The sequence below is a fragment of the Aedes aegypti genome, chromosome 2 (assembly GCF_002204515.2).
Source record: "Aedes aegypti strain LVP_AGWG chromosome 2, AaegL5.0 Primary Assembly, whole genome shotgun sequence".
NCBI lineage: Eukaryota > Metazoa > Arthropoda > Insecta > Diptera > Culicidae > Aedes > Aedes aegypti.
This window is the reverse complement of record NC_035108.1, coordinates 299,681,344-299,703,105: the sequence shown is the minus strand read 5'-3', so window position 1 is coordinate 299,703,105 and position 21,762 is coordinate 299,681,344. Positions and strand designations below refer to the sequence as shown.

General features: G+C 37.7%; 1 protein-coding gene across 1 annotated transcript in view; it reads right to left on the bottom strand.

Moving 5' to 3' along the window:
* The window catches only part of LOC5571658 (meiosis regulator and mRNA stability factor 1), a 67,224-nt gene that overhangs the window by 27,920 nt on the left and 17,542 nt on the right, over positions 1-21,762 (bottom strand). Inside the window, exons 3-4 of the mRNA XM_001653694.2 lie at positions 13,883-14,383; positions 13,065-13,740 (exon numbers count right to left, since the gene is read on the bottom strand). Coding sequence (XP_001653744.2) covers positions 13,065-13,740; positions 13,883-14,383 — 1,177 coding nt within the window. The remainder of the gene's footprint in view (positions 1-13,064; positions 13,741-13,882; positions 14,384-21,762) is intronic.

Sequence of the window (21,762 nt, the reverse complement as noted above, 5' to 3'; positions counted from 1 at the left end):
TGTTGAATTTATGTGGCATCCAATTGAGCATAGAAAGAAAATGTGTAGTGTTGCTTACTTAAAAATTAGTATTTTTTATCAATATTTTTTACACATGTACCGTAATCCGGGGTAACATTGATCATTTTTTTCAATGTTTCTTAAATATTTCGTTTAAAAATGCAAATGTTGCAAATTTTATACTTTTTAAACAAGTACTGCCTCCCATAGCTTGTGTTTATATACTATATTTTGTTTTTTGAAAGATTTAAGCATGTTTAAATAAATGTTTTAAGCGTTTTTTTTATATAGCTGATATGGAGTAACATTGATCACCTATGTAAACAACGTTCGGTAATATTGAAAATGTCGTTACTTACTTAAATCAGGTCCCCTGAAGCCGAATATGAAGGCCAAACGCCTACGAGTCATTTACTTTTTGAGTTATTTTAAAATTAAAAACACCTCGTTATTCGTTAATGTTGCCTAGTTGAGCATACTTATGAAAGTTTTGACAACGGAATCGTTTTCGTCGATGCCATTTGTAGTAAAAATCGCATTTTCCTCGCTTATATCGTTTGCAGAACTTATGTGAGACATGAATCTCATCCTTACCCATTGAAATCATTGTTTCGAAAATTTGACAAATTTACGCATAAGGTAAACGTAATCTTTGCAAAAATCTTCACTTTCATTAGCTCATGAATATAAGAAAGAGAAGAACCATTCATTATTTGTAAATGTTTCATCAATAAATGATGGTACGCACTTATTACGATATGAGTCATTCCGATCAACCCCGCTGATCAATGATACCCCGGATTACGGTACATCTGTTTTACTAGTGTAAATCATAAAGTATTTACAAAACTAGTAGAAACATTAGCCGTAGAATGCTGATGTCGCGACTGTTCGTGTGACCAACATCTAGTTTGCCATGCTCTGACAGCTTGAGTACCGGATCTATAAGTGTCAAATCAAATGTTTCAACCATAATAAAACATTCTCTTCAACATGGCACTAAACTATCAATTCAAAACTTCAAAAGTAAGTATTATAAAAATAATTCTGTTTTATGATAACAGCGCCACTAGCGTTCTACTCTTTATATTTCTATTACAAAACTACATAATGCTTGATTAATACAGCTCATTGTTCGTCCAAATGTCACTTGACTATTTTGAGACGAGTTCCTTCAATTATGTTTTTACTATTTTCAGATGACCATTCTCAACAACGCCAAGACGTTTATTCGAGGAATCCTGAATTATACTGAGAATCCAGAATCCTTTGAGGATTACTTCAAGAAATTGCATATAAACTTCTAGGAGCTTCAAATATATTAAATTCATTTTTAAGAACTATCCTAAAAATTTTCCGTAGAAGTCCTTCAAGAATTTCAAGAGTTTCATAAACTTCTCAGAAATTACTCCAGATAATTGTACATGGATTTTTGGATTCCTCCCAAAATGTATTATAGATTTCACGAGCAATTCCCCCAATGTTTCATAAGGACATGCTTTCAAAAGATTTCGATAATAACTTTCACACTGTATAATAATTAACCCAACAAATCTTTTAGAACGTTCCTTCGTCAATCCCACGAGTATTATTCAAAAAGTTTTTTAGGTATTCAAGCAACATTTTTTTTAACGGATTCCCACTGATCTTTATCAATTTTATCCTCTATCGAATTATAAAAAAATCATTCAAGGATACTTCCAAGACATTTTTTCGGGTATTTCTCTGTAGCTCATACAGCTAGTTCTTAAGAAGATTGCTTGCATGATTCCTTTCTTTTATTCAATTATTTTAACAAATCCTCCAATCAATTCACTCTAAGATTTTTCTCCTAATTTTTGCTGAAGCAAGTTTTGGCAGAGTTTACGCTAGCATTTTATTCCAGAATTCTTTAACAGCTTCACTGGTGATTCAACCAAGAATTGCTACAAGGAATTCCAGTCTTGAGAAATAATTCCTAAGGGTAGATGTACTAATAGTGGAGGTACTTAGCACGATTGAACTTTAATTAGTCGCCTAAGTTCAAGATGCGCAATTCATGTACATGTTTATGTTGCAACCGGAAGTAACGACCATTGACCTAATGAGAAAAATGATTTCATCGCAGTAACCCACGGAATGTCAGTGAAAAATAATACCTCCACTATTAGTACACTGTTCCTTTAGTTGCGGTATATTTTTAATTTGTGTTCCTAAAGTTGCGGTATCCGTTGTTTTCTTATGGGATCCTCCACTATAGGAACACTTTACCGCAACTATTGGTACAAGAGAGTAAAGTTTTAGCAGCAATTTAGTGATATTTCATCAGTTTGAAGGCAATTTGCACGAACTTTTCAACTATTCCTTGTGTCAACAAGCCAGTACGGCGAGTGGCAGTGTCGGATCTGTGGCTAATGTAATAAAAGCAGTGAAAATGGCACTACCGCAACTATAAGAACACCCACAACTAATGAATCACTTACCCTACATGAATTTCACTATCCATATCCAACTATTAGACTTCCTTTTTAGCAGTTTCCTCGGGAAATCTCAAAAATATTTCATTCGCCCAAAATAAGAAAAAAAAACAAATGTTACATGTATGCCTCAAAAAAAAATTTCAAAGGATTACTCTACGGTTAATCATTCTACAATTACGAATAAATACAAAGAAGACCATTTCCTAATGATTTGAAAAATTCGTCGAAAAATTCGAATTTTGAATCCATTCTTTTAAAAATTCATGAGGGGGCAAGATCCGTCACTAACTTTAGAATTTTTTAAAGCAGTTTTTTATCATTTGGAATCGGCAACATTTTCTTACATGAAAATGTGTTCACTTTATTAATATTCTATTCAACCCAAACACAGTGAACACATTTTCAGCGAACAAATTTCAGTTTTAAGCAGAGAAACTGCTTTCGAAGTTTTGATCATTACGATGATGGGCTTTTGAACGTTAACAAAGTTCATATAGACAACTCCCTTGAAGCACTTCTTCACGAATTCCTAAAAGTGTTTTTTTCTTATTCAATTCAAAAATTCATTCATTCATGCAAAAATATGTATTTTGCAACATATATTATTACAGATAAATCCACTATTGTTTCCTGGAAGCCCAAAGAAATTCTTCATCGAATAACTACTTCCAGCAATTCCTCAACCAATTGTTCTATACATTCTTTAAAGATTTTTCAATAGTTTCTCGAGATTCCCAAAGGTTTTTTTGGCTCATATCAGATGAATTTTTCCAAAGATTTCGCCAGAGATGTACTCATGGGGGGCCCAGATAGCCGTAGCAATAAACGCGCAGCTATTCAGCATGACCAAGCTGAGGGTCGTGGGTTCGAATCCCACCGGTCAAGGATCTTTTCGGGTTGGAAATTTTCTCGACTTCCCAGGGCATAGAGTATCTTCGTGTACCAGCCTAGCATCATGATACGGTACTTTCTACGTATCCGGGAAATGATGGTTTTCTTGCACATAGCCTGACGAAGCAAAGTAACGGATGCTTCCTCGTTGCAGTGGTTTGTTGCGTAACTGCAAAACCAGAAGTCAATTTGGTTTTGTTTGTTTTACCTTGGCCGACAGTGCCAAATTTAAAGTGACATAATTTTACCGCTATGGAGTAAAGCAAACAAACGTGCGCGAGAACTTTTTTACTTACGCAGCTTTCTGGTTTGCTTAGCCCTATAGGCGGCGGGTAATCGTATTGTTTTGCTTAAGTTTTTCATTTCAGCCACACCACAAACCGCGAAGAACGGTGACTCACATGCGGATTTTGTTACGCTCATCGCTCACGGATCGTTAGAACAAGACGACAAGTTCTACCAATTAAGAGAGTGAGTTCCTCGCCAGGGGGTGGAATCAACCCTTTAAAAACCGACCCGCCAAGATGGAAGAGCCTCGATGTGAAGAAAGTGTACGACGTCCGCAGTTCTGACGGTCCCCCAGTTCAGACGAGGTGTGCCGTTCGTTTTCGACATTTTCGTTCAAAGTTCAGTGGGCATTTTCTGCCAAATTGACGAGCGGGCCAATTCGGGTCGAGAGTGTTTGGTAGTGATATAAGGTGGATAAAGTATAGGTGGATAAAGTATATTTCGGGAAATTGGTGGAACCACCCACATACGCTATCAGAATCGAGGGTAAAGTGAAAGTGTCTCAATCGATTCCTTAAGAACGATTCTAAGGGTGGAAAGCTAGTGAATTGTGACGACTTTTTAGTAATAAATAAAATTGTTAGAAGAAAACAGAGTGATCAATATTCCGAAAAAAACCAGTGACCAAGCCGGGGCGTCCGCTACAAGTGGTGACAGCGGAAAAGCGTTTCTTCAAAACGCCGGCCGCCAACATTTTCAGACTGGACATTTTTAGACTGGTGTGATAAGAATCGAGAAGAAATAAAAGTGTTGGGGGAGAATCCGTATAAGGAAGAAAACCTCGTGCAACGTAATTGAAAACAAAGATTTCTAGCAAGTATTTCCAGCAGTTGAGGCAGCTGCGTCCGGTGCAAGTGATAATGAACAGGACGATGCCAAGTCGACGCATTCCAAACAGTCGATTGATGATCAGCAGCAACAGGAAGAAGAGGATGAGGCTCGTGATGATAAGGACGAATCCGCGGTGAGTGTGTACTATTTTCTTATTTTCATAAGTTAAGCTCTAAACTCTTCAAAAAAAAAAAAAATCTCTGACTGCGATCCAATTTCCTCAGTTGTAAACAAATGTTTATATATTTCAAAACTTGGTTTTATTGAATAGGGCAGTTTTTTTTTCCTTCTTTTGAACTATCAATATAAGAAGAGTGTTGAAACAAATTTTAAAAATAATATCAATGATTATAAAGTGAATAAAATAGCGTAGATTTTAAGCCACTAGTGTAACTTTTAAGAGAGGGATAACACATCTTTACATTAGGATTATCGAACGGAATCGAACAAACCCTTCTACTATTCTGTTTTAGTTGCATGAGGGATGAGTTTTTCTCCAAATTGCATTTACTTCTACTTATCTCGAGTCTAAGCGCGATTGTGGGGCATATTCGGTAAACTTTAACTTACTTATACATTAATTTATTTGATGTCAAACATTTTGTAGACCATTCTAAATTACATTGTGTTCTTAATATCTATGTGTTTATATACTATAAATTTGTTGAGTATACTCGATTCAATATTATTTTGATTTCTCAAAACAGATTGCCAATTTGCATTATCTAATTTCAGTCTAATATTAGTATAATTTGCTCTACTATAATCGAAAATATTCTCATACACATATTCGTGAGGAGTATGATAAATATGCATAAACAAAGAATATTCTATTGCCGTGTGAAACGCTTCATTTTTTCATAATTGTGAAATTGACTCACTTACACAGAAATCTTCATACATATTTGTCAATAAAAAAAAACTAGGTAACAGTTTAGTTTATTTTTTTACGTGATTTATTTGATTAAGGCCTAAGGATGCAGTTTTGTCAAAAATAAATTGCAAAGTTTCATTATCGCCAACATCAGGGAGTAGAATACTCTCGTTTTCAGAATCAGGAATGAAATCTGCATTACGTTGATTGGAATCGCCATAAATATGCACCACTTTGTTGACTTACAAGCCTGATCTGGGGGAAAGTAAACTGATACAAAAATATGAGTTTCTTTACCAATATGTGATTTAACCCACACATGCTCAAATTCTTTAAAGTTAGGTCAAGCAATGATTTCAGAACTGAAATTTGATGATATTGCAACGACGACTCTTGAATGTAAATAATTTAAACAAAATATGGAGGAATTCCCATCTAATGAATACATATATACATTAAAGCAGAAACACTCACAAACACAAGTAAACAAAAAAAAAAGAAAAAAAGGCCACATATTTAGCAGATAGTGATAAAATCTTTAAAAGTAGCGAAAATTTTAAGTTTTCTGTAAATTTCCTTCTCCAATGTTCTTCTATTAAGCTGTAGCGACTATTTATTAGCATGTCTTCTTTTTGTTTTAGCTGCAAATCAAGTTAAGATTCGCTCAAAGTACAGGTTTTTAGAAACTCAAAACAATGTACACACACTTATAATTACTGCATTAAAGCCAACCGATAATGATGGAACAGTTGAAGTTCATAAATTTGCATAAGGAACGATCTCAAAACCAATCAAATATATTTAAAGCAAACAGAAAGTAAAGAACAAACACGCAAATCACTCACACAAGTGTTGGAAAAGCAGCACAGAAAACGAGTGCATTTTTACGCCAATGGAAAGATGTGGCAGTCAAATTTCCCTCCTCAAGTAACAATTTCAGTGCTTTTTGATCTTAGATGTTATTTATGGATGTTATATTAGAGATGTATTCATTCCTAACAGATTTAATAAAGCATTGCAAAGTGCCAAACGTTCTTTTCGGTAAAACCCACTTTTAAATGCTTTGTATATATCTACAAGATCTCATCTTGCTTGTCTTGTCAAGGCATAAGTAAAACTTCCAAGACTATGCTAAGTCATGTTAAAGCCTTCTTAAATCTCATCTGTCTGATGCATGTTATTGAAATGCAGTCTGCGTGTGGTTATCAATATCATTATGTTGATAATGATAATCATGTAGTGAATCACGAATTAATCAGAACGCAAACATAAAAATGACAAAAATTCCTCTCGAAGAATTAATAGACCATCGCATACTTTTCCCATACTTGCCTAAACTTCCCATTCTAGTTATTCTAGTTATTCCAATGAAACAGTTAGATACATAACGGCACAAATTTAATTAAAATGAATTGCATCACAAAATTGAATCTTCTTTGAACCTTTTTTGACAGCACTAGCTTTCCTGAGTGCATTAAGTTTAAGTCAAGGCTCCGAAAAAAAACCAATATGTCTAAGTGCAGAACAAATATTCTGATTAAGGAATATTTTAGCCAGTAAGGGTTTTGTGCACGGGTTCTTAAGATCAAAAGCGTTTATGAATGATTATATTGTTCGGAATAATCACCAATTGATCTTAAACCATCCCAGACAAGACCAGCAAGATTTAACGTGATTATTCACGCGATCGTAAGAAAATTTTCTGTCACGCAAAGATATGTTTATTTTAATTGATTATTATGAGTCGGCAGACATCATGATGATTTCAAAATCAAAAAAAAAAAGGTTATGGTTTATAAACAAATTATTGGTTGGTGTTTGTTCAATCATAAGCTCGTAACATTAGTTTTATTCCGATATATATTAGGATATCGAAAAAGATTTAATACCGCTAGTTGAGCTCAATAAAGCTATACAATAGCTCTTATAAATGTTTTATACCATACCATAGGGGTAGATGTATTCATACGATACAAAACTAAGAAGTTTAGAAACGGTTTTAAGGTATAGTCTTAACAACCTCCTGCAGTGTTGGCCTTTTCGGGCTTAACGGAATTTTATCAAAGGCTTATTAAGGCTAATAAGTTCTAAAATGAGTTTTAACGATATGGTGGTAACAACAGCTTGTAGTAAATGAAAAAACTAAAAATGTTACTTGGGCCGCCAATCGACTTGTGCGTCGGTCGGCCGTGTGAATCTTTTGTACATATTATTTTCTCTAGGTTCAGAAGACTCAGAAAGAATCGAACGCAAACTTTGCTTGTTTTGGAAAACCTCGTTCTAAAGTATAGATATCCAGAGGACAGAAATGTAAAAATGAAAAAGATGCATAAAATTTTTTGCAATCCCATTCTAGAACCCCAGGGAAATATTATTTTGGACGAAGTAAGGGCTCTGCCACCAGTGCCACCCCGCTCATTAGTACAAGAAATGGGAGAAACCTATATGGATCCAACACCAGAAAAAGAAGTAGCGATAGAAAATATAACACAAACAATATCGCCAATGTCAAGAAATCCTGAAAACAAAGAGACAATGAAAATAACACCACTCCGAGTAAAGTGGTAAAATGAGAAAAAAAAAACATAATATACTAAAGATAAATTTGAACAAAGGAATAACAGTTGAACCTTGATAATGAAAAATTAGGGGCGTGGGACATCAACCAGAGAAGTGACGTGCCTACAGCTAATTATAACGAGAATGCGTCCGTCAAACTCAGTTTTGAACGTACCGAAGGGCTGGAAAAACCAGAATAGGAAACTATTCTGTAAGGGTCGTTATCCTCTGGAAAAGTGGGAAATATGGAAAATATAAATGGGAATAGAAAGATTATAAAGAGAATATACATATGAAGAGGAAAAGACACCCTTCAAAGAATAACGAAGCATCGAAGAGGACAAAGACACCCTTCGCAATGAAAAGCAATATAAATGGGAATAGAAAGAGTATAAAGAGAACATGCATATGAAGAGGAAAAGACACCCTTCAAAGAATAATAAAGTATCGAAGAGGAAAAAGACTCTTCGCAATGAAAATGGGAATAGCAGGAATAATGACATTGATAAGAGGATCCATAAGGGAAAAGAATATGAAACTGGTTGGGGTCCTGAAATACATACTCTGGATATTAATGTAATAGTAGAGGATCAATATGATGAAAATATGAAAACTTAAGAGATTTAAGAGAGGGTTTACAAAAAGCCCCTGCAAATTTAAAAGAAATTATGGGAAATTGAAAACAAACTTTGGGACAAACCATTTTTATACCTTGAATTAATATGAGCAAACGAGGGTTTCATTCACAGATCCTGCCTGCAACCTCAAAAGAAAGGGGGGAGGTCACCAAGCGAGAAAGAACAAACCTTACAGATGGAGACGGATAACGGATCAGTACAGAAAGAAGGTATCCTAGATATAAGAAAATGAAAAATTTTACAACTTGAGAAATTTAAAAAAAATTAATAAATCAAAACTTGAACTGCAAAAACAAAACAAACTAAAAACAAATTGACTTAAAGTCGAAAGTTTCACGAAATTTTAAGAAAATGATTTATTTTACTTCGTCATACAAATAATGCTAGAAAAACACTATTCTTTGACATATTTAAAGTTGTATATATTACACGTAGAAGGTATGAAAGATAATGTATAAATATTGTAAGCTCAAGCGAAAACAAAAACAAAAAGGAAAAAGAGACCAACAAAATCCACAAAAGATATTAAAATCTTTTAAAACTGAGCAAAACGAAAAGATGTGAGATTTCCAAAAAAAAAAAAACACAACAAATAAATAATAGAAAAAAATAGATATATATATATATTGGGACTCACCAAACTGTAGATAGTAGGATAGTAGATATGAATAGTTCTACCATATAGTAGGAATAAAATACAATAGAATAATATAGAATAGGAAAATAGGTCATAGGCAGCAGTAGTCCTTTGGAGTGTACACTGTTCCACCGAAGTGAAAGTAATCATCGGGAGCGCCAAAGAAGGAAGACAGTGGAACAACGAACGTGTAATGGTTGACATCTAGAATTCGTACAAATCAACACCCGTCGCGTTTTGATCGAATAACCATTCTGATGTTGAGGTAGATGATGTAAAAGGGAGGAATGATGACGTAAACATAGCACGAAATGGAGATGTGACAAGCTGGAGCTGAATAATAGATGATTATCCAAGATAACGGTTATCCAAGATAACGATTATCCAAGGTAACAAAGAAAAAAAATTGACTTATAATGTCTTAAGTAAACAATTTTACTTTGAACTTGGTCAGAAAAGCCAATATGATATAACGGACAAATCGAACATAGCTTAGACAAGAAAGGCCATTGGTGCCGACAACGATTCGTGCACAGAGGACAAATTCACCTCAGTTGTTCATGATACTACGAAAAGTCATCAACATAGACAAAAATGGGACAATAGGCTACATCAAGTCACGAAGGAAATTAGATGCCGATTACCATTGAGATCAAAGATTCAGAAATGAAGCTAGGAAAAAGACGAAAGGAGTCGACAGAAATGGATGGTGGACACAACAGTGGGTACAACGAAGGATGACCCAGCGGTTAGAGATATAGGAACACAAATTCTTTATAATGTACATAGCGAAGGAATCAGTTAACGTTTTAAATGTTAGAACCAAAAATAGGTTGAGTAGGGATTTTACATGTACCAACAATAATTATTCTAGCAAGCCAAATATGCCTTCTCCGTGTTTTTAATTCAAAAGGATTTAATTAAAAACTCGAATGGTTGGGGCGTATGTACCAGCCTAGCATCATGATACGGTACTTTCTACGTATCCGGGAAATGATGGTTTTCTTGCACATAGCCTGACGAAGCAAAGTAACGGATGCTTCCTCGTTGCAGTGGTTTGTTGCGTAACTGCAAAACCAGAAGTCAATTTGGTTTTGTTTGTTTTACCTTGGCCGACAGTGCCAAATTTAAAGTGACATAATTTTACCGCTATGGAGTAAAGCAAACAAACGTGCGCGAGAACTTTTTTACTTACGCAGCTTTCTGGTTTGCTTAGCCCTATAGGCGGCGGGTAATCGTATTGTTTTGCTTAAGTTTTTCATTTCAGCCACACCACAAACCGCGAAGAACGGTGACTCACATGCGGATTTTGTTACGCTCATCGCTCACGGATCGTTAGAACAAGACGACAAGTTCTACCAATTAAGAGAGTGAGTTCCTCGCCAGGGGGTGGAATCAACCCTTTAAAAACCGACCCGCCAAGATGGAAGAGCCTCGGTGTGAAGAAAGTGTACGACGTCCGCAGTTCTGACGGTCCCCCAGTTCAGACGAGGTGTGCCGTTCGTTTTCGACATTTTCGTTCAAAGTTCAGTGGGCATTTTCTGCCAAATTGACGAGCGGGCCAATTCGGGTCGAGAGTGTTTGGTAGTGATATAAGGTGGATAAAGTATAGGTGGATAAAGTATATTTCGGGAAATTGGTGGAACCACCCACATACGCTATCAGAATCGAGGGTAAAGTGAAAGTGTCTCAATCGATTCCTTAAGAACGATTCTAAGGGTGGAAAGCTAGTGAATTGTGACGACTTTTTAGTAATAAATAAAATTGTTAGAAGAAAACAGAGTGATCAATATTCCGAAAAAAACCAGTGACCAAGCCGGGGCGTCCGCTACATTCGTACCTGCCACACGGATATACACATGCAAAAATGGTCATTGGCAGAGTAAGCTCTCAGTGAATAACTGTGGAAGTGCTCATAAGAACACTAAGCTGAGAAGCAGGCTTCGTCCTAGTGGGGACGTCACGCCAGAAATAATAATAAGAAGAAGAAGCAGTTCGTACATCTGGATTATTTCTAGGAGAAATGTTCGAAAATATATAACACAAGCGGACTCTGTCTCAGCTGGGATGTAATGATTTTTGAGAATTACTTAAACAATTTCCATACAAAATCGGAGGTGGAAGAATACTCGAAAGGATTTGTAATGAATTTCTGGAGTTGTTCTAGTAGATTTTTGAGGAAAACCGGGGAGAAATACCTGTAGAACTTCTGAACAACAGTTGGATGAATTTCTAATAGGATTGAAGAAAAAAAATCCTTGCGTGATTCATAGTGAAATTGTTAAAGGAAATCTTGATAAAAGCCTCGAGGAATTTTGAAAAATTCGTAAACATTCCTTAAAAATTATTGAGCCAACTTAAAAAGAAATATTTGAAATAAATTTTGAAAATAACGTCAAATAAATGACTTGTAGCAGCGAGGTGACTTGCAACACATGGTAATTTATCATCATATTTCACTCAAATATAAAAAGAAAATTTTCCATAAATCGGTCCTACAATACCTTTGACCCACAATTCAAGTAGTGCATAGAATTAAAGCTGCTATTGTAATTATTCTTACAGATCAATGATAACTCTTAAAATGACATGAAAACTGATACAGGTCGGACTCGATTATCCAGAGTATCGATTTTTTATTCACTCCGGATAATCAAATCCTCCGGATAATCGAATCACATAGAACTTAAACATTAACGTTTTCGTTATTTTATTTATATAGGGTAGGTGTACCAGTTATGGACATAGTGGTTTCCTATTTCGCCATACGTGATTACTTGAGTGTCTTCACATTTTGAAAGATTGTGTGTGTTGTAGTAGTGAGATTTAAGATATATCTTGATGTCGAAACGTTCAAAAAGTTTAAAAATTTGAAAATTATCATAATTTTACATATGTCCAAATAGGGAACCACTATGGCCATAACTGGTACACTTTCCCTAATGCGGTGGCGATGCATTTATAGCGGATTTCTAGCATGGTAATCTTTATTATTTGACGTCACGTTGATCCCACAGATGTTATACAACAATAATATTGAATAATCTTGTTAAATCGAGATTTTGGGAAAACAGTTCCTAACATTGGTATCCTGGTTGAACATGGGAAGAGGGTAATTTGGACAGAATGAACACGGAATGCCTTTACGGAAGAAGAGAGCTGCGTTACCTAATAATAAACGGAAATAATGTTTTGATCCATTTCAATATGAACAATTAACTAACACTCAAATAACCCACAAGTAATATTAATTCTTGATCCTGGCTTTGATTTGCATGATTAACAGTGTCACTGATTGAGAATTTGTTACGCATGGTTTGCTTAGGTTAAAAGATTTCATTGGTGATCAAAAGAGTCAGAGATCTAGGGGGAAAATCGATCAAAGAGCTCAAAGATAATATCTTGTTATTCTATCCATATACCACTCAGATGATCAAAAAATGAGATGAAATGTAATGCCTGGTATCCACTGGAAAGAACGAGAACGACAATAACGACAATGACGGGGACGACAGCACGTCATCGGACGGCATTGATGCATCCAACAAGCGGCGGCGGTCAGCCAGACTGGCGAATGAACGTAAAAAATTGTGTTCAAGCCAGGCTTCTCTGGACAGCTATCAATCAAGCGTTGATAGTCGTCCTAAGAGAAATGGCATTTCTTCGGGCAAAAATAGTCCAAATGATGTAATTAATATTAATCTTAATTAAGATTTTAATTGTTATTATGAAAAAAATGAGATTCGGCTCCGTATGCTCTCGGGCGCATGAGCCTACCAAATAAAGCTTAAGGAAAAAAAAGCCTACTTGATGGCAAGACGAAGTTTGCTGGGACCACTAGTCAATAATAAAATGTTGATTCGATATGAAGCTTAAAAATCACTCACCATCATTATCCTTAGTTGAATTGAGCTCATGATCCAACCAGGTGAGCACTTTGATACCAAAATTATTGTTTGTAATCTGCACTCCTCGAATGCTACACAGAAGGTGCTCCAACGGGACACCATTCTCGTTCGGAACAACTTTGATCTGCAGCTCGTTTTCAATACAGTACAGTATGCTAGCCACCGGAATGTCATCCTTGTGAGTCTTCAGCAATGAATAGATCACCGACTGCAGCTGACTGATACTCATCATCACGTTCGGCAGAGGTTCAATCTCCTGTTCGGCCCAGCCCTTCTCCTTCTCCTGCTTGAAGTGATAGATACAGTACGGAACACTGTGCTGGGACGATTCGACCAGCGGATTGTTCTGCAACGAGTTGATCACATCCGGCTGAAGGCTGATGTACTTCTCTTCGTTCTTGTCCAGGGTGATGGTGCATACGTCCGGCATGCGGTAGAGATCTAGGACACTGATCGAAGACTTGAACCGGGACTGGAACAGCTCGCGGAACTTGTTGATCGGCAGACTGTAGTATGGGACGTCCTTCAGGAGACCGGCAACTTGGCAACGCAGTGCCGAGGACTCGGCCGACGATGGATCCTTTATGTAGGACACTACCATACGTTTGTGGCCAATCTTTTTGCGATGCAGATTTGCAACGACCAGTTTGGCAAACTGTTGATGAGAGTTCGATATCGTATATGTGTTAAGTTGTGCGAAGCCTAAAATGATTCTTTATTGTGTGACCAGCGTACTTAGCATGGTCAAATTGTCCGCTTACCCCACTACTGATACACTTCCCGTCGCTGTACCTTACCTGTGTTGAAGGAACCTTAACCTTCGCCAGCGAAGGGCTCTCAATGGTCAACGAAAGAACGGGCGTAATCGATTTCAGCTGGCACAGCAGATATTGGTGCATCTTGTGTTCTTCAATCGAGGGGTCCAGATTGCTGATCTGCAGAACAACCATTTCCTTCTGGTCCGCGGTCGACTGCATGGCTCCACTGTAGGAATAATTGTAAGCACTTCCAGCTCCGCTACTGCTACTGCTGCACTGGCTTATATTACTTGAGCTTCCGGAGCTGTTGGTGCTGTAGAAAGTGGTGTTCTTGCCTGAATCTGAACCGCTGCTGTTCAGTGACGAGTTCAGAGATTTATTGGCGGCCCCTCCACCGTTGCTGTTGCCGAAATTGACATTAGCTGAAGGCGCAATCAAATGGTTGCTCTGATTGGCGCATTGTGGCGGGTGCCGATTTGGATAGGGGGCGAAGCGCTGCCTCTGGTTGAAGTTGCCGTGCATCTGGGGAACGTACGGGGTCTGGAAGATGGATAGATAAATTTGAAATGGATTATCAGCATACATGAAAATATAGGCATTAGACTCTACAATTCATAGTTGCTACTTTGTGATTGACCAGAACAATTGAAGGTACACAGAGGTTCAATGAATGGGACTTTTTCATTGACAATCAAATAGTAGATCGACTTTTCTTCTGAATTCATTACTTTTGAGAAGCTAATGCTTCTCCAGATATGAGTCAACCTTTAATTTGGGTACTTTATTGTTATTTTACATCAAAACTGGTTGGAATTATGGAATTTTGTTGGTTCAAAAATTTATTCACAATATATGAATTATCATAATTGCAGGTAACAAAAGTGTTTATGATCAATGGTCAGCTTTTGCATTCTGGACCATGTAATTCCAAGCCACCAGATTAATATATTAAAAGCAACTCTCATTCCTTGATTTTGCTGAAGAAATATTCCAATCAAATTCCTTAATTTAGCGCAGTACATATTGTTTATCACTGAAGCTACATACCATGCTTTAGACAGAGCAAATGTATTCACAAAGATTTGTTTTTGTATTAAATTAAGTTTCCTGGGTTGATTTACTTGAAGAACAAATTATACATTTTCAAAAACATGGAAATCTGTGAAATTTTCATCCGATTTTTTTTAGAATGAGTTCGAATACTGTATTCCTTGGTTTTAAATTCTATCAGTCATATTCAACCAAACAGGAATTGAAGAAATTTGTGGTGCGTGTCCTATCTGTAGAGGCTTTATTTTATTAACATTAAGTTGTGCACCTGAAACTATCCCGAAGTTTACGAACAGTTGTTAATTTTTTTTCTAAATCATTCAAATTGTTGATCACCAATGACACATCATCAGCATAAGCGTTGACTAAATCCAGCAAATTTGAACAACTGACAATAATCTTTTGTAATAATAGCTCCAAACAGTGCCGTATTTGGGCTTCGGGGGGCCCGGGTCAGAGCTCATGAAGGGGGCCTTTTGTAGAAAAAAATCAGCACGTTTTGGGATTTCACAAACTAACGTATTGAATTCGAGTTTTTAACGAGATGGTCGATCCAAACATATAAGGATCCTATATTCAAAGTAGTGTAACTAACATTTTCGTTTGTGAGCTATAAACATTAAAAAAAATGAATATTTTAAGCTTTCCAATAGTGTTTTGAGGTGATTTTTCCGTCCAAAGGGAAAAATATAATAATTCTTAAAAGATGGGCTCGTTTTTTGGCTTAATAATTTGAATACAGTAAAAAATAGCTAGAAATCTTCAAAGCCGTTTTTTTCTAAAGCTTTTTTTACTCTATTTAGTACAAGTTTCCATTATCTAAAAAAACACAAAGTATTTGCAGTACTGGCAATAATGGCCGATTGACCTGAAAATTGAACAGCAAAAACTTCAAATTAGATTTGTAAATGAATCACCAAATTCTAGCGATAGTATCTAAGTTCCTAAAATCCACTCATTTTGATAGAAATGTCCAAATTTTGATACTTAGTTTACTTTCTACAAAGTTTTGCATTTCATCCAAGGGAACAAATTTGCAGAAGCATGTCTTTTTCTAAATATTCACATTTCGAAAATATTCTAATATGAAAATGTTGGCTTTTTTCCCAGAATAGTTTTTTTTAATAGCTTACAAACTCTTGAATAGAATTTGATTAGTTTCTAATAAATCACATTTCAAGTTATATATGAGTTGTTTGATACGACCGGTTTGGATTGCTTATAAAACCTTCTTTTGTGGCTTTTTTTTGTCAAACGTAGTGAAAGCGGGATAGTTATTTAACTTCCAACGTTTCGGCTCGTGGTTGGAGCCTTCCTCAGGAATGTTTACATATAACCTCCCTGAGGAAGGCTCCAATCATGAGCCGAAACATTGGAAGTTAAATAACTATCCCGCTTTCACTACGTTTGACCGAAAAAAGTCACAAAAGAGGGTTATATATGAAATGTAGTTCAAATTTGAAGTCAATCGGTTTGCTAGAAGCTGTTATACAGTTCCCTTAACTTGACCAATTTTGTATAAAAAACGGCCTTTATGTATATTCTTTTAATTATTTATTTATTTATTGTTCTACGTCTTCAGTTAAAAAAAACTCTACAGACTGATGCTTAAAACTATAAAACATTACGGATGCAACATTTAAAAACATTTTTGGATATGCCAAATTCATGTAGATGAGCTATTTCATTGAATTTGCGACAACAGCGATCTATCGGATTATTCTCGCCGAAATTTGTGCGATGCCTGGGCAGCCACAGTGCAGAATGTCTACGGAGCGAACGTGACGGAACGGAGAAATTAATCCTTTGGAGAAGTTCTGGGCAATCCAAATTGCCAGACAGCACGTCGAATACGAACATTCGCTCAGAAAGTGTCCTTCTCGAAGCAAGCGTCTCAAGGGAGATAAGTTGGCATCTTTGCTCATACGGTGGTAGACGCAACGGGTCATTCCACGGCAGCCTCCTGAGTGCAAATCGCAAGAACTTCTTCTGGACTCGTTCAATCCTGTTTGCTTGGATGGCATGATAGGGAGACCAGACTTGGACCGCGTACTCCAAAATGCTGCGTACTAACGAACAATATAGAGCTTTCAGCGTATAAACATCTTCGAAGTCAGCAGCGTTACGCCGCACAAATCCGAGTACGACGAAAGCTTTGGCGATTGTTGCTGAAGTGTGTTCAGAAAAGCGTAGTTTGTTGTCCACAATCAGACCTAGGTCCCGTATTGATGTGACCTTCTCTAGAGTCTTGTCCATCAGCTTGTAGTCAAAGACTATATCGGATCGGGTTCTGTTGAATCGAATTATTTTACATTTGCTGGCATTCACCTCCATGCCGTTCAAGCTGCACCATTCTTCTAACCGCTGTACATCTGATTGAAGAGCGACGCAATCTAACACAGAGGTTACTATTCTGTACAGTTTTAGGTCGTCAGCATACATAAGTTTGCACGACTCTAGATAAGTGCACAGGTCATTGACAAAAATTATGAAAATCAGTGGCCCTAGGTGACTACCTTGAGGCACGCCCGATGTCGTGCGAAACGATTCTGACTTGTGGCATCCTATTTTCACGAACGATGTTCTTTCCGATAGATAAGAGCGAAGCCATTGTACAATCCATACCGGAAATCCTAGACGATCAAGTTTTTTCAATGCTAATTCATGCGGAACCTTGTCGAAGGCTTTCGAGAAATCGATATAGATCGAGTCGATTTGTAACCGCTTTTCCAAGCTACTATTCAGCGTGCTTATATATGAAAGCAGATTCGTCACCGTCGAACGTTTTTTCACGAAACCGTGCTGGAATTCTGAGAGTATTGGTTGAGCAGCTGCATACAGTTTATCGTAGATAATCGATTCCAGAACTTTCGATAAATGACACAGAATGGAAATCCCTCTGTAATTTTCCGCAGAATGGATGCTTCCTGTCTTGTGGATCGGTGTAACGGCGGCAGATTTCCATGCCCTAGGGAAAGTTCCCTCCGCGATGGACTTGTTGAAAATGAGCGAAACAGGTGTTGCTAATTGAACAGCGCAACGTGTTAGAAAAACTGACGGCAAACCGTCAGGGCCAGGGCCTTTCTTGGGGTCCAATCTTTTCAATGAGGCGAGTGCGTCGTTACTAGTCACGGATATCGGAGGAAGATGAATATTGTATGACGGTAAACTGTGAAGGTAGTCATCGGATATGGTACTGATAGGAGAACTGTATACAGTTTTGAAAAATTCAGCGAATAATTCGGTGGCTTCAACTGTCGAGTGCGAACTTTGTCCATGGTATGTGATGTTGGAAGGAATGGTATTGGCGCAACGTTTATTTTTGATGAATCTCCAAAAGTTGGATGGGTTCACCTTTAGGTCATCCTGCAAATTTCCTAAATACATTCGGTATTGCAAGTCCATTTTACTCTTGAGTTCATCCTCCAAACGTCTAACTGATAGTCCATTTTGAACAGTTTTGTTTCGAAAAAAGCGTTTCCGTGCCTTGCGAAGAACGTTTTTCAGATGTTGAAGTTCCGAGTTCCACCAGGGTTTCCGGTTTGTGCGGGTTGTGTGACGACGAGCGAGCGGAGCAAATCGTCGAAGAAGGTCGTGGATCGTATCGTAAAAACGCGATACGGCTTCATCCGTGGTCAAGCCAAGTAGCATGACATTCCAATCATACTGAGAAAGAGCATCAATTAATGCATCGTAATCACAGCGGTTAAAATCGAAAATATCGTCGGACGGTGAGGGTGGGGGTTCAGACTCATCATTGTGCTGAACGTCAATTCTCAAAACAAATGGCGTATGATGTCTGTCCACGCGTAGAATAGCAGATGGAGGTTCAATGCATTCTACATAGGCAACAGTATTCACAAATGCCAAGTCCAGTAATCTTCCGTTTTCATTTGTAACGTCGCAAATCTGTTTAAGTCCAGATGCAAGTATATTTTCGGTGAGCGTGATTTCTTGTTCAGAAGAAGCGTTAATAGGCAAGTAGCAATCAACTTCGTCATCAAAGTGCCATGTTAAGCGGGGTAGGTTGTAATCACCAACGACAACCACGGAATCATCGGTGTTAGCCATGTCAAGAATTTGGCAAATAGATGAAGAGTGCGTAGAATATATGGTTGGATCACTGTTCGGGCGAATGTAAATAGCGCAAACGTAAACATACTGATGTGGTAGTTTGATGGATACGGCTACTTGTTCTAGATGCTCGCTATCATGGAGGTGTACGGATGAGCATGGCAAAGTTTTTCTTACAGCGATCAAAACCCCTCCGCCACGAGTAAAGTTGCTAGATGCTGAATTGCGATCACAGCGATAAATCGTATATTCCTCAGTCAGCTCTGAGTTACGTATCCCGTCATACAGCCATGTTTCGGTCAAAACGATGACATCATAGTCAAGTGAAACAGAGGTTAGAAAAAATGAACGAATTTTGCTACGCATACCGCCAACGTTCTGGTAGTACACGGATATTTTCGATTTGGCGGGTGTAGCGGAAAGATGCGAAGTTGGAAACATTACTGAATGATCGTCGCTGGAGTTGGACCTGTGTCTGCTGTTGTGATCGACGGTTTCCAAAAACCCCGACGATTGTCACGTGAGTCGTCGACGAACTCACGAAAAACGAGGCCCCTAGGCCAAGACGACGCTGTCATAGCTTTTTCTTTCAAGCTGGGGTGGAGACCTACCTTGAAAGATATGAAACTTAACGTGCTCATGTCTTTTCCTCTCGGGACGAGCTTCGTAACGATGGAATCATTAGTTTCAAGAGCGCTGGAAACGAGGCTGGATACTGCATCATCAGTCACCTCAGGAGAAATTCCTGACAAATACAGCCAAAACCGGTCTTCTTCGTGGATGGTTGGACCACCGTCAGTAGTAGTCATTCCTGATGAAGCTGCAACACCAGTCCCTCGGAAAAGTTTCTGCGGACGTGTTCTTGTCTGATCGATGTCATCTTCTCGGTTGCGCTTGCTTCTTGTTGATACTTGCACCAACGGACGAAGTGTTCCGATAGGAGTTACCGGCATATTGTCAGCAAAATTTTTGAAATTAAGCCTTATTTCCGTTTTGATTTCTCCCAGCACATAATCACGAATTTCTGCTTTTAATTCATCAATCGTTGTGTGGTTGACATCATTCACAGATACCATGGCGTTGCGAAACCTGCTCTTTTTCATTAAGTCCGTACATGCATTGCAGGCCCAGAACAGATTTTGAGAGCTATTCACAGCGCGTAGTATCTCATCAGGCATTCTCGAGCATCGCTGGCAGAACTTCGACGAACAAAATGCGTTACATTTTACAACGATTTGATCAGTCAGCTCATGAGCACAACTTTCGCACACATCAACCATAATGAAAGCTGCACACCTCTGATACGTAATCCGTGGTTTTCTATGCAGACTGACAAACAGATGGCGCTGATCGAAATTGGCAATCGACGAACCCCTTTCGAAGTACGGGTCGTGTGCGTGCGATTCACTGATAGAAACGTTGACGTTGTATCGACTCTCACACTATTAGACAAACTTACTTGTAGCTGGAGGATGATGAGCGAGGCGAATGGGTTGACGAGAAAGCAGGTACGTTGTTTGTTTACTCGATGAATGTGCGAAACAATGCAGACTAATGTTGTTGTGGGTCTTTCGGATTAACGGTGGATTGATAACACAGCAGCAAAGGGCGATGTTTATTGCGAACGGTGTTTCGAAGATACAGCTCTTTGGCAGAACGACGCAATTATTAAGTGCAAGTAACTGGAGCAGATACGGACTTGCAATTATTTTGGTGACAGAAGTGGCAGGTTGCAATTATTGGTGGATGGGTTGATGAGGCTTGAGTGGCGGCGGTAGCGGTGGGCGGTGGCGGTGGGTGGTGGAGTTTGGCGAGGCAGCGAGGCGAGGTAGAACAATTGCTGGGTGTACACAGCTAAGCACTCTCGAGCCTACTTTTGGAGGCGAGTTTTTGGGTCCTACCTTTGCTTGACGGATAAAACTGTGGCTGATTGTGGCGTGGGTGGATGCAATGAGCGGTATAATGCAGACTGTATATTATTTGGGCGATTAAAACAGCATAAACAACTCAAAAAAAGCGGAGCACAAAACAAACAATAACAGCTTGACTTGACAGTTTGACAGCATTTCAAAGTTTACTCTAAGCCTTTACTGAATTCAAAGAAAACTTCAACTAAGGAATACAAAATAGAAAAGCATATAAAAATAATCACAAAAAAATTTCGCTTACTCTTTATGTTTCTGACATAATTGCAAATAAGTTTAAATATTTTAGTACTGATAGGAAGCAGATAAACTCTTTAAATTGAGCAGTGCTTTAGAGGTTTAGCCTATTTTTTAAGACCCTGCAAAAACGTTAAGCGCTTTTTCAATTCATATATTTTTTGAGAACTAACTTGAGAAAAATTTTGAAGATTTTGGCTATGATTTTTTCGTAATATATTGAAGGATAACAATTTACCAAACCATACTATGATATTAGGCAATGAAAAAAAAATAACTAAAATTTTGGAAAGTTGACTTTGACTTTAAAATTATATGTCCAAATGTCTAAAGAGAAAGTATTGTAAGGTATTTCAAAATGGTTTTTGTTCTTAATTTTGATTTCTCGGGGGGCCCCCTTCATCGGGGGGCCCGGGGCATTTGCCCCCTTGGCACCCCCCCAAATCCGGGCCTGGCTCCAAATATAGTATAAATAAATGCATTGATATAGGGTCACCTTGTCTTAATCGATTTTTCAATTTTGATTTCTCTGGGCAAATATCCATTCACAAAAAAAATAGAATAAAAAACATCTCTAATCATTTTCATAAAATCACCAAATTTTCTGCTAACTTTCATCGCATTCAAAGTATC